General features: G+C 40.5%; 1 protein-coding gene across 4 annotated transcripts in view; it reads right to left on the bottom strand.

The window, feature by feature from the left end:
• MARF1 (meiosis regulator and mRNA stability factor 1) overlaps positions 1-10,585 on the bottom strand; it is a 35,684-nt gene extending 25,099 nt beyond the window's left edge. Inside the window, exons 1-5 of one of the 4 annotated variants that reach the window (XM_074965403.1) lie at positions 10,438-10,585; positions 7,781-7,985; positions 5,376-6,044; positions 4,079-4,253; positions 1,904-2,130 (exon numbers count right to left, since the gene is read on the bottom strand). In XM_074965403.1, the coding sequence (XP_074821504.1) occupies positions 1,904-2,130; positions 4,079-4,253; positions 5,376-6,044; positions 7,781-7,927 (1,218 nt within the window). In that variant the 5' untranslated portion in view covers positions 7,928-7,985; positions 10,438-10,585. Of the gene's footprint in view, positions 1-1,903; positions 2,131-4,078; positions 4,254-5,375; positions 6,045-6,533; positions 6,607-7,780; positions 7,986-10,285; positions 10,366-10,437 lie in introns of those variants that run through there. The other 3 variants (XM_074965402.1, XM_074965405.1, XM_074965404.1) reach the window with 3 other exon arrangements.
• Positions 10,586-13,000: the final 2,415 nt, after the last annotated feature.

The raw sequence follows: 13,000 nt of genomic DNA, 5'->3' as shown, positions 1-13,000 counted from the left end.
AAATTAGTTTATTCAGAACAAACCATAGTTCAGTATTGCATCTATATTTTATTGAGATACAGTAAGAGGGTTGTTTATGAAGAGGGAAACTCTTTACACCTTGCTTTGAATACCTGAAGTTAAAAACTGTAAAATAGTTATGCATGGGAATTATTGATAAATGATTGTGTGCAGCTGTTATTTTCAACTTATTTATCTGAAGAGAAAACATACACCAGTTGCTAAACTATCAGCAGTGCAGTGAACAAAAACAACTTGTCAGAAGGACTGATGGATACACATTTTTGAAAACACAAAAGCAATTGATAAGTGTCAGCCTTCCTGAATATACAGCGCCAATAATCAAAAAAGGAGGAGAATTGAACTACTGTTCTCATAAAAACCAAAAGAGAGATACAATAAAAACCAAAAAACCCCCCAAAAAACCACTTACATATTTTTGACCATTTTAACAAAGCATAAGTCTACCTGTGAAATGGGGCTTCCCCCTTCTTTTTCCCAACACAACATACATAAGGGACTTGCATTAAAAGAAAACAGACATTTAGTCGGCTTAAGTGTCTACTCAATATGTTCCAAGATGAGTGGACAAGATTTACTGAAACTTAATGCTAAAATGCAACTGAAGTGTGAAATATTTAAACTTCAGCATATTGTATTAGTGATCAAAACTTTTGCTAGGTAAACGAAGTTATTACTGAAGATTGTTTAGTATTCATAAGGTAAGCCTTGAAGGGTTAACATTTCACACAAACTGGTAACGGATAAAGGGAACTGACCCTTGGAAATAACCCAGAACTTAAGGGCTAAAGGGGCCTTGGGCTCTGTGTGCGCGCGCGCGCACAGACACTGAGCTGTCCATGGTGTCGCGCCGATCACCTCACCCCGGGTGATTGCCCACCCGTAAGGTCAGCCTTGCCCCTGCAAACGGACAACCCCCTGCCCCCATACCATGCCACCCTCACTTCTGCTGACAGTGCTGCCGCCTTCAGAGCTGGGGGCACAGCCAGCAGCTGCCGCTCTCCAGCTGCCCAGCTCTGAAGGCAGCACAGAAGTAAATGTGGCAATGCCATGACCACCCCACCCACCACCATTATAGCCAGATTTCATGGTCTGTGATGCATTTTTCACGGCCATGAATTTGGCAGGGTCTTAATTATAACCCATTCCCTCCACTTAAAAAACCCAATGACAGAAGTCTGGCACTCCCTATCACATCATCTAACCCAATCTAAGCAGGCTAGTTGCCAGCCAAAACACAGAATTTTTGAATGCCCAAACATTACAAAAGTACTAAAGATGGTGATTGTGTATACTAATTCAGAGAAAAACCTTACAAAAGTATTAATGTTTAAAAAATTAAACCAAAGAGATTAGAATGCCACATAATTTTAAGGGAAAGCTTCTTAAAAAGTGTTTGAAAGTGTGGAAATGTGGAGTAAAGGAGTCCCAAAAAACACTAACTGTGCTCCAATGTCCCTTCCACCCAGTGCACCCTCCATTTAGGAAAGGTTCATATCAGCGACAAGTTTCAGTTGCCTTGTGGGTTGAACTGTCATCTGAGTTGGTGATTTAGCTGCAAATTCTGTGAACTGTGCTAGAAATGTTTCTTAAATTACCAAATGAAACAAAGATTCTCCCAAAAACAAAAGATTGTTTAAGATGCACTTCATTACCTGTGGAACAAACAACCACACACACACACACCCACCCCATTTGAGGAGATAGCCGTCATGTCTATTTTTTCTTAAGAAAATTAATGCATGTATAAATTCAGCTAAAATTATAACTTCTATCTTCCCCAGTGAAACTGTTTTAATTAAAAAAAAAGACTTGCTTCTGTTCATTAAAGATGATCTGCATTATTTTTTTATACAGCGAATAGATTACAACATTTTCATACCTGGCAGTTGTTCAGCTCCTGAATAACTTCTTTATTTTCTTTACTAATGTCACATACACAGATGAATTCTGCCTCCCTGTGACCTTTAAAAAACTTTTCACGAATTCGTTGTACAACTGCTACAGCTGAACGGCCAGTGGGAACAGAGCAATTTTCAATATCCCAAAAGACTCCAATTGGGGGCAAGTTCTCCAGCACCTGGCCTGTTATTGCAACTTCTGGAGACCCTGTAGAAATTTAACAAAACAGCCTTTACGTTAAATTGGGAAATGCTGAGACTATATGACACTTCGCTAGTTATAAGCATAAAGGACAAACATATAAAAGATGGGACGTTTCAGATGTTAAAGAACTACAGGCATGGGAAGACAATCAAAGAAATACAGCTAGGAAACTGATCACATCTGAACACCTCCAAGGTTGTAGTTCTCTGATATGTAAGGATTCTTCTTCATTTAAAAAAGACATTTGGGGTATGTCTACATAGCAAAATAACCCATAGCAGTAAGTCTCAGCCCAGGTCTACAACTTGGGCTCATGCTACAGCGCTAGAAATAGCCATGTAGACTATCTGAAGTAACACCACACAGTTAAAAGTTCATAATGAATACTGAATTCGTACTGGAAAAGAAATATTTAAACCGTATGGTTTAAAATGTTGTGTCAGAGAAAGCATCCAAAACAAAGAAATCTGGATCGGAATGCCAACTCTGGGATAAGTGGTTATCAAGAACCAAGGAACTACGCAGTAAATGCAAGGTTCTCCTATAGGCGAACAAACTAAACTGAAGAACAGATGTGAGGCTTGGAATTTGCTATGGAGTAGGAGGGACAAAGACAAGTTTCTGCTCTTACAGAATGGCCACAGGAAAAGCTGAATCATGTTTACATACATTCCCTAACCTACAATAAACAGAAACGAAAGGCAATGGATGATAAATTAAAGGGACTCCGTACAGATGGTCAGCGATTGGAATGTCCAAAGAAGTGAACATACAACTGACAGAAAAGAATAAGTGCCAGATAACATGCAAACATCATCTTTTCTGGTGGACTTTTGGTTACGATGTCTGATGAATTATTCTTCCACGGATTTGTCAGAAATCATATCTTGGAAAAACCATAAAACTGGATAAAAAGCCTAAAATGGCTACAGCTATTTGCTTCCCAAGCTGAAATGACACAGCTTCTCACAAGCTGAGCACAAACAGACAAGAACTGAGAGTTGGACTGTCAGCTTGCCACTCAGCACTCCTACTGGTAACCAAAAGACTGGGGAAAATCCATGCTACAGAGACTATACTGGCATAACTATTTTGCTATAGCTATGCTAGCATAACCCTGTAGCAGAGACCCAGCCTACACCGATGGAAGGGGGTTTTCTGTCAGCGCAGGAGGAACACCACTTCCCTGAATGACGAAACACTCTTCTGTTGACATAATAGCATTTACACTGGGGGTTTGGCCTGTTTAGCCACATCAGTCAGGGCATTTTTATTTTTTCATACCCCTGAGCAATGAAGCTATGTTGACATTAGTTTTCGGTGTAGGCCAGGCCTAAGTCTCTCAAGTCCGTACAGGAAGACAACAGCACTACCAGAATAAGATTTGTCATAACACCTAAATTGCAAACTGTCAAATGGAGCTGGAGAACATATTTAGCATACCATTGTACAAATATCATCAATCATTTTATACAATTGTCAATAGTCTTTTAAAAATTTGCACTATAACTATAGTAACTATACCAGAAGCACAAATATTAAAATTTTACAAAAATATATGAGCATTTCAAGTATTAAAGAGGTATCATCAACCTGGTACATCGTCCATTTTGGAAAAGTAGGTTAAGGTAAGTTTCTGGTATTACACCTAATCTAAATACACGCCAATGTTTCACAATTACGTTTTCCTTAAAAAGAAAGACACCCCCCCCCCAAAGTTTTCTTTGCTTATACTGCTATGCAAAAGGTCCACACAAACAATATGGAAAAACTAACTATACAGTAGAAACAGGAAATACACAGAACTGTCAAATGAACAAAAAATTTTTTTTCCATTTAGTCTTTTTCATAAGAAATATCTTCAGAGACACATGCAGTTTTTAAGATAACCTTTTAACTTTCAATGGTATTTTAAGAAGTGCATCCATTAAATCAAATAAATGTATCTTACCATATTTTTGTGGTGATTTGCCCAGGCTACTTGCCAGTAATAAACTTGTCTCTTTTCCTGTTCCTTTGGTTCCGCAGCCATTACACATTGGGATAGATATGGGTGCCGTCTGCGTACTAGGAGGGGGAATATTTGGCCAGATTTTAGCAGCATCAATTAAGCTATTTCTGGTTGGCTGTTGGAGCAATTTTTTTCAAAAACACCAATTAGTTTAATGTACAATATTAAGCATTAATTTAAGCTAGAACATTTTGTATTATTTTTACTCTTCATGTCAATGAAAAAACAACCTTCCAATGGACTGGGAGTACAGATGTTAATCTGGAAACTAATCCATAGTAATATTAACTGATTGAATGAAGTGTGCTCATCTCACAGACTTTCTTCCCTTATGTATTCAGACCTAACTTTCAAAAAGCGACTAGTGATTTTGAGTGTCCTTCTCAACATATTAAAGGGGCATTCTTTTTGGAAAGTGCTAATCACCTAACCTCTGGCAAAAAAACAACCACCAAAATGCCCAGGCGCCTTTAAAAAATTTCAAATTGAGCATACAAACATGGAGGCACCCAAAAATCACTCATCCCTTTTTAAAATCTTAGCCTCATTGTTTAGTTCTGTGAAGTGATTTTCTATGTACAGTTTTACATTAAAAACAGACCAAACTTGAAAACCGAAATGACATTTTCAATGATGCCTGGCATTACAAGACGTAGAATACATTTAACTATACTTCACTTCTGATCTTTTGTTGAAATGCAAACTGATTTTAAATTTGAAGGTAGTTAAATTAAGTGTACTAAATTGGTACTGAAGCATAAAAATAAATTATAGATTAGGAAGGCTGACCTTAATGCTCAAAAAAAAAAAAAAAAAAACAACAACTTTCCCAACTCATGAGATGGATCTATCTTGATTAGTTGCTCATGCTCCATACAGATTATCTGCATGTAATCCTTCATAGAATCACTACTAATGGAGTGGTTTATCTGGAGCTGTCAGAACAGGTGAGCAGCTCCTTTCAGAACTAGAAAAGATTCTATTCAATTAATAAAGAATCTCAGATACACTTCAATAGTGTGATAACCCGTTTTATCTTCCTGAAATTGAATGCTACCTCCATGAATCTCCCACCTTCAGATTAAGAGCAGGCTTCTGATACCATGGCCCTTAAACTACGTATTAACATCAACTAGATGATTCAAACTATAGGCCACCATAACTATTTTGTCTCCCAGTTAACGTTCATTATTTAAGCATTTACAACATATAGTACTTTAAGAAGAAATGTACAAACCTTGCTTAAACATTCATTACAGTAGTGAGAGCCCTTTAAACAGACCGAAGGTGCCACATTTAGGTGCAAAGAGTTGGTGCATACACGTGATGTTAGCTCCGACTGTGTAATATGCTCCTCCAAGTGCCCTGTAGCCCCACTTGTAAATTCGGAACAGGGAAAATAGCCAGAAGATGTGCAGCTCTGAAGGGCTGGAAATTGATGCAGTTTGTGCACGCTACCATGACAGGACTGGAAATGGAGTTTTCCACAACATGGCAGATGTTGACAGGAAGATACATTATTTTCTATGCACATGCTGGGGAAGTCACTTGCAATGCCTGACAAACTGCTTCTAGCTGGAGCATTCTTGAGCGAAGATGCAGACTGACAAGCAAACCCTGACCCTACTTGACAAGTAATTGTCCCAGTGCTTTGAGAGTCTAATATTGTGCCAGGATGAATCAAGCTACCACCACCACCACCACAATGCATCTTAGGAGTACAAGAGGAGTCAGATCCATGAGCACAGCAGCTTACTTTGGGGCTAGGTGAAAGCTGTATTTGCTGTTGCTGAAGAGAATGAACATCAGGAAGTGGTACTGCTGGAAAGAGTTTAGAGCCAGCATGAAGAGGAGATGAAGCATCCTTCAATTCCACAACAGTTTTCTTGTTCTCCATGTAATCTTTCTGGAAAAAAAAGCCATATAGATGCCCCTGAATGTAACTCTTATGTATGAGCTAGTGGTTTATAGTTTAAAAAAAATTATATATACATATATACACACACACACACACACACACCAGTTACAATTCTGACAGTGACAGGAGCCAGGAAATTGTAACAATCAAGAGGACCATCATTCCACCAGCTGCACGTGCTGAAATCCATACAACTCGTATATAAATTGTATGCACAAAACTAATGGGATGAATGTTGTATAGTTTTGATATTTCCCCAAAATCTTGGAGATAAAAAGATAGTGGCTGAGGTCAGCTACTATGTTGGAGGTGGAGAAGGAAGACAAGACAATTATTACAGATATTCTGAAATCGCAAAGAAAGCAGGCAAGTAATGTCACAGTGATATACAACCACTTCTGTAATGGTAAATTCTAGCTGACTGGACAGTAGAGAACAAAAAAATTGATAAAGATAACAGGAACATATAGAATTTACTTAGGCTTTGGATCAAGTCCCTCTGAAAAGGCTATTAAAGAAGACTGGTAGCCATGAGGTGAAAGATGAATACCTTAAAAGGACAAAAAACAGATAGAAGACAAAGTATGAACGCAAACACAAGACAAAGCAGCAATTTTCAACATACAGATGTTGAATGCCCCTGGTATTAACAAGACTGATGTTTGATATACTTAATATTATGGAGGCTGGGTGATGAACAGTAGTTCTGAACCCCAAGCCACTATAGCAAGATGCATTATAAAGGACAGACACACTGTGTAAGAACTGCTGACATCACATGTTTAGGTTAGCCAAGACTGGATAACGTAAGGAGCTCTACAAGAGATTATCAAAATTAGCAGCCATTGGTTCCGAGAAGATCAGCTGGGTATTCCTATTTACTGTTTCCCATAATACAAGAGCAAGATTAAAAAAAGAATGTAATATAGATAAAGGGGAATACACTTGCATGCCACATATATTGTAGAACTCACTACTACAACTATTCAGGCAAATATCTTGGCAATATTTGTAAAGGATTAGTTTCTAAAATCTAAATGGAGTTTGAGGAATTTCTCCCCCCCGCAGAGCCCTAGATGATTTGTAACCTGGGTACTCAAGTCTGCCCCCTTCATGCGATTCCACCTCTGTTGCAAACAAACAGCCATTTCCATAGGGTGTCATCAACCCTCGAACTTACTCTCCCATCTTGGCAAATTTGTTGGAAGTTCAGGACCAGGCTCATCTATTTCCCCCGTGTTTTACTGACAGGTAGATTGAACATCTATATGGTGGCTGGATAATTGATGTTATTTTAGGGGGTTAGACATTTATAAGATCATCTTGCAGTTATAGTAATTAATATAAAGAAAAAAGAAAAGGAGTACTTGTGGCACCTTAGAGACTAACCAGTTTATTTGAGCATGAGCTTTCGTGAGCTACAGCTCACTTCATCGGATGCAGTGAGCTGTAGCTCACGAAAGCTCATGCTCAAATAAACTGGTTAGTCTCTAAGGTGCCACAAGTACTCCTTTTCTTTTTTCTTTTTACGAATACAGACTAACACGGCTGTTACTCTGAAACCAGTAATTAATATAAAAACTTAAGACTATCTTATGATTCAGGGCATAAGTCGATAAACTGTGGAAGTCGGGAACCCCCCCCCCCCCCGGTATAATATGACAATTTGGTGTACTCCTCTGTTCCAGTGTATCAGTTATGTTCTTAGTATACCAAAGAATTACCGGTTTTGCACTGAAAGGCGAAGTCTGTTCAGTGGTAGAAAAGCAATTAGAGAATTTCCAGAGCCATGGTTTAGCATCATTATCTTGTCGTTGAACCCATCCAAATGATCTACTGCAGAGATTCTCCGTTCTGTTTCCTTCCATCATACAGCCATACAGAATAGTTCAACATTCTTTTATCCCTCCTTTCTTTCATTCTTCCCACCTGTTAAAGTTGTGCATATTTTAAATATTAATACTTTAAAACGTAACACAGCCATGCTTTTGTCTTGATTATGAACTGCAAAGTTGAAAAGTCAGTAGATCTGCACTATTTGCATTCAACTTAATAAAATGGTTTGGACACAGATTAGACTTATTTCTACAATATGAGTTATTATTGTAGCTTACTCCTGTATCTTAAAATGGGAACCCGAAGCACTGGTAAGTGAACATAAGCAACATTTCCATTCATGGTGGCTTCTGTAAATACACAAAACCAGTTAAGCAACGGATATCTAGCAACACTCTGTGAACAACAGATATTGCTACTAGAGCCCTGCGCAGGACTATTTTTTTAAATCCCACTCCCGTCCCACAATACACATTCCGCATTGTTTCTTGCATTTTTATCTGGCTCCCAGCTGTAAAATATCTTAGATCCCGCAAATCCCACAAGAGAGACAGATTCCCGCATGCTACTTAACAAAAAGAAAAAGGGGTTGGTTATTATACTTTGTGGTAAAAATTGCTTCTGAATTCCGTGTATATATATATACACACACACATTCATACACACGTACACATTATATATACACAGAATTATATATACATGGAATTCAGAAACAATTTTTACCACTTAAAGAATAAAACAAATCTTGCTTAAACCACGTAAAAATATACTTTAACTCCTGTTATAATAGGCATCAATTCTCTTTCTATCCCTCGTTTAAAGTATGAAAACCTTTATTTAAAAAAGAAAAACTTGTTTTACACTGCTGAAATTCTATTTATGACAAACTGACGAGAGGTTTAGTGTTTGCCTGCAAATTAGTGCAGTCTGGATTTTTTTTGGCCTATCCAATTCTGCCCACAACAAAGTACATTTTACCCACTGCCACTATTATGGCATCCCAGTCCCGCTGCAGGGCTCTAATTGCTATGTCTGCAATCCAGGAGCTAGAGTTTCATGACAGAAAGTCCAACGGGAGAGCACAAAGAGTGAGTGCAATGTAATGAAAAAAATGAAGGAATACAAACCGTGCAATTTAAGTACTCAGGATTTATACAGAGCTTTACCTAACGAAAGCTCTTTTACTAATCCTCAGCACACATGGAGGTATGTAAACCTTACTGCTGTTTCACAGTCACAAAGACGCTAAACAACTTGTCCAACACCCCACAGCAAATTATTAGAAGAGCTAATAATTAGAAATGCAAACTTCCTGACTTCACAGCCATATATTCTATTCAGCAGAAACCATGCTGCCTCTGCTCTTTAGTTACATTTTTGAAAGTTTAGCCCTGAATAGGTGAACTGGCCTTTATTCCATGTTAAAGCTATCCAAATTTGACAATAAAACTATATGAACTCTACTCTGAACTGTACTCTGATATTTGTCCTCTTCAAACTTAGATCACGTTTATTAAATCTTGAAACCTTGGCCGGTTTCTTTTAAGAGGACATTCGATTTAAAAACAATTTTAAAATAAACGTATTGATCCCTTATTATAACATTCAAAATTATTAAAACAAAAGGATTTTAAAAGTCTGATTTCTTTTAAACTCTTTTGTGTTTACTTTTCCTTCCCCCCTCTGTTTTGCTTTATTTAATAGCGATTCTCGAGGCAGTGTCTCTTCTGGGCTCACGCTTTTAGTTCACACGCTACAGGGAAACGCTTACATCCAAACGAAAGCCTGGTTTAATTTGAGCGCCTCTTGAAGCGCAATCCAGAAAAACTGCCGAGGGTTTGTCTGGGAAATGGGCTCCCACTGAGCCCCGCCCGGGCACATGGCCAGGCGACAAAGGATGAAAACACACGTTCAAACCCACGTGGGTAATCGCCTAAGGGAAAGGGGTCGCAGCTCGGGGGCGCAGGATTTGGAGGCTCAGGAAGCGAGCGCAGAGAGTAACCCCACCGAGAGAGGACCCCCCCCCACGGCACTCCGGGGACCTGCTCCCCGCCCAGGGCAGCGCCAGGACCTTACCCCACCCGAGAAAGGGTCAGAGCCTCCCGCCCCTAGGACCCCGCACCCCCGTTGCTCCCACACAGGCAGGCTCCCCCAACGACGCCAAGTAGCGCCGGGCTTGGTTAGGAGGGGGCCGCAACCGGAGACACGGGAAGCCGCCGGTGCTCAGCCCCCTCCTAGCCCAGGACTGCGCACCACCCTCCCGCTGGGCTTTCCCCAGGCCCGAGGCCCGATCCCTTTGAGGCCTAGGCCCCCAGCCTGACTCCGCACCCAGGCTCTCTCCCGCCACCCGGAGCGGGCCCGGCGTCCCAGCGCGACTCCCCCTCCCCCGTCACCTGGGCCGCTCTCGCCGCCGCAGCCGCCTCTGTCTCGCTCGCTCTTCACATCCCGGCTCCCCCAGCCCCACACACCCCCTTTGTTTTGCTCCCCCCTCCTCTCCGCAGCTTCCGCCCCCAAGCGCAACACCCAGTGCCGGAAATGAACTCACTGTCGTAAACCAGCTGCGACGGCCGTAACACTCCCCCTCCCCTTCGAGGCTAGAGCGGGGGGAGCCGGAGTGGGTCGGGGAGGGGGCAGACATTTAATCCCCCTCCCAGGATCAGGGCTTGCGTCTCTCGTCAGCCTCACAACTGCGTCACGACAAAAAGGGGGAGACAGAGCCCTCTAGCCTATAGCAATCCTACTAGACACTAATAGGGGCCCTACGAGGGGGAACAGATGTCCCGATTCTTATAGGGACGGTCAGGCTGTTTGGGGCTTTGTCTTTTATAGGCGCCTTTTACTCCCCCCCCCTCTTCGTCTCTACACTGGGGGTTGGCTTATGGGGGAGTACCTGGAACAGGCCTCGAAGCAGGGGTACTTGGTAGTTCTCCACCCTTACACCCTCTGGTACTCTACCCCCCCCCCCCAGGGCGGGAAATGCTCAGGAGGCACCTGGTGTCAGTCAAGCCAGGATGCAGCTCCAGTTCATTCACATTCCTACTGTAGTTTTCATGACACCGTAGTCCAGGAAAGGACACCAGAAAATCATTGTAATTAGGGAGCGGTAAATGTGCATAGCATTTTACAAGACGGCTACACCGTAGTAGTCTCTGCCTTGGGGTAGTTACAAGGGAACTAAGGTCTTGTCTACACTAGGGAGTAGCCTTCATTCAACCGTTGGTTGCCAACAATTGGTGTAACTGTACTGATGTAGAAAAAGGCCTCAGATATAGAAATAAAACCCAGGGACTGGAAGGTCAGGATAGTGCTGGAGAGATCAGCCTGGGAAAGATTCATGGGAAACGCATGTTTTAATGATGGATTAGTAGTGGACAAGAAGTGGGAGGATATTCCTGCACTGCAGGAAAGGAGCAATTAGTACAGTGTTCAACTGAGCTATTACACATCCACCATACCAGTGTTTCTGGCGTGGCTCCATCAGTTCCTTTTAGAATTTATGCTTTCCTAAAAAAAAAAAAAGTCCTAGACCTCATGGTTGCAAAGAATGCATTGCAAATGATTGAGTCATAAATGGTTTTGAATAATAAAATTCCAAGCCCCCTTTCATTTCAATAGGGTGTAAACTCTGAAACTTAATGATAATAGTTTAAATATCAAAACTGCTAATTAATTTGCTGCTTGCTGTTCAACTGTTGGATTGTGGGAGGAGTTTGAGTAGAGCATCAGGACCTCATCCCACCTGCCCCAAGGAAGGGTCAAAGCCTTCCTCCCCAGTCCCTATGGCCAGGACCCTGCACTTCCACCACCACCACCCCCATCTTTACTTCATCCCAATTTGACCTCTGAGAGGGAAAATTAGGGTTTATCTACACACAGTTTTCACTGGTTTAACTAAATCACTATTTAAAAAAAGTATTTAAATGGTGCAATCACCTAATGTCGGTGCAGTTACATTGATAGAAAAGTGTTTATATTGATCTTAGCATTTTTATATTGAGATGGCTATGCCCACACTTAAAGACTGAAATGCCACTTGTTTTTCAATTGTAGCAGTTAAATAAAAAACCCTTAATGTTACAATATCATGACTTCCTCTTCCCAAGATGATCCGTCTTGAAGAATCTGGAACATCAGTTTTCCCTCAGATGGCTTGTGAACCCAAAAGACAAGGCTTACCCAGCCTTACCCTGGATTCTTATGTTTTACAAATCTTGCTTGTTTCACTTTACAGCACTTTCCTTCAAGGTCTTCAGCAAATCAGACATACCTTGAGTCATGCAACTCTGTTCAGTCAAGTTGGATTTAGGTCACCATTAGGGTGTGTCAATTTGGAAAAGTCCCACTTAATCCAGACATTAAAAAAATACTTGGTATTTTCTATTTCACAGAGACTGTTGGTCTTTGGCCTTCTAAAGAATATGTATACAAAATCTGGACAGTTAAGACCACTTTTGAGGAAGTTGGTATGGTCTTATATGGGTAAAATGGATTAAGAAGATACTATGTCACCAGTTTACGGGAAATTCAATGTAAAAATATCTAGCAGGTAACCCTAGCACAACAAAACCAATATTCATTCATCAGCAAAATAGAAATAAACTCAGTCTTATAGATGTCATCATCTCCACTTCTCTGCTAATTGTAAAACAGACACATTTTTATAGTCTTCTTACAAACACGGTAATTACAATAACCTTTATTATTATTTATTATTTGTATTGAAGTAGTGCTTAGGAGCCCCAGTCTTTGATCCAGGACCCCATTGTGCTATTTTGGAACTGGACTATAGCTCTAATAGCTTATCGTCTGAAATCTAAATCTTGTTACAGAGAAGCTACTGTAAAACTCATCAAAATGTGAGCCATTTAAGACATAATTTTTTTTATTTTAAGGTCTGAATAATCATACAAGCTATTCTTACAATCTTAAAATTAGTGCACAAATGGTAACTAATTAATATTAAAAAAATCAGCAGGATATTGGGACATTGGTCCCTATCTTGCAGACATGAACGTAGGTGCTTAACTAGCTGAAGTTAAGCATATGTGTTTGCAGGATCAGGATAATTGTCAGGTGGTGTTTAGCCTGTTTTCTTAACCAGTCCAAAA

This window comes from Natator depressus, chromosome 10 (genome assembly GCF_965152275.1).
Source record: "Natator depressus isolate rNatDep1 chromosome 10, rNatDep2.hap1, whole genome shotgun sequence".
Taxonomy (NCBI): Eukaryota; Metazoa; Chordata; order Testudines; family Cheloniidae; genus Natator; species Natator depressus.
The sequence above is the reverse complement of the archived record's forward strand: the minus strand, read 5'-3'. Positions and strand labels throughout refer to the sequence as shown.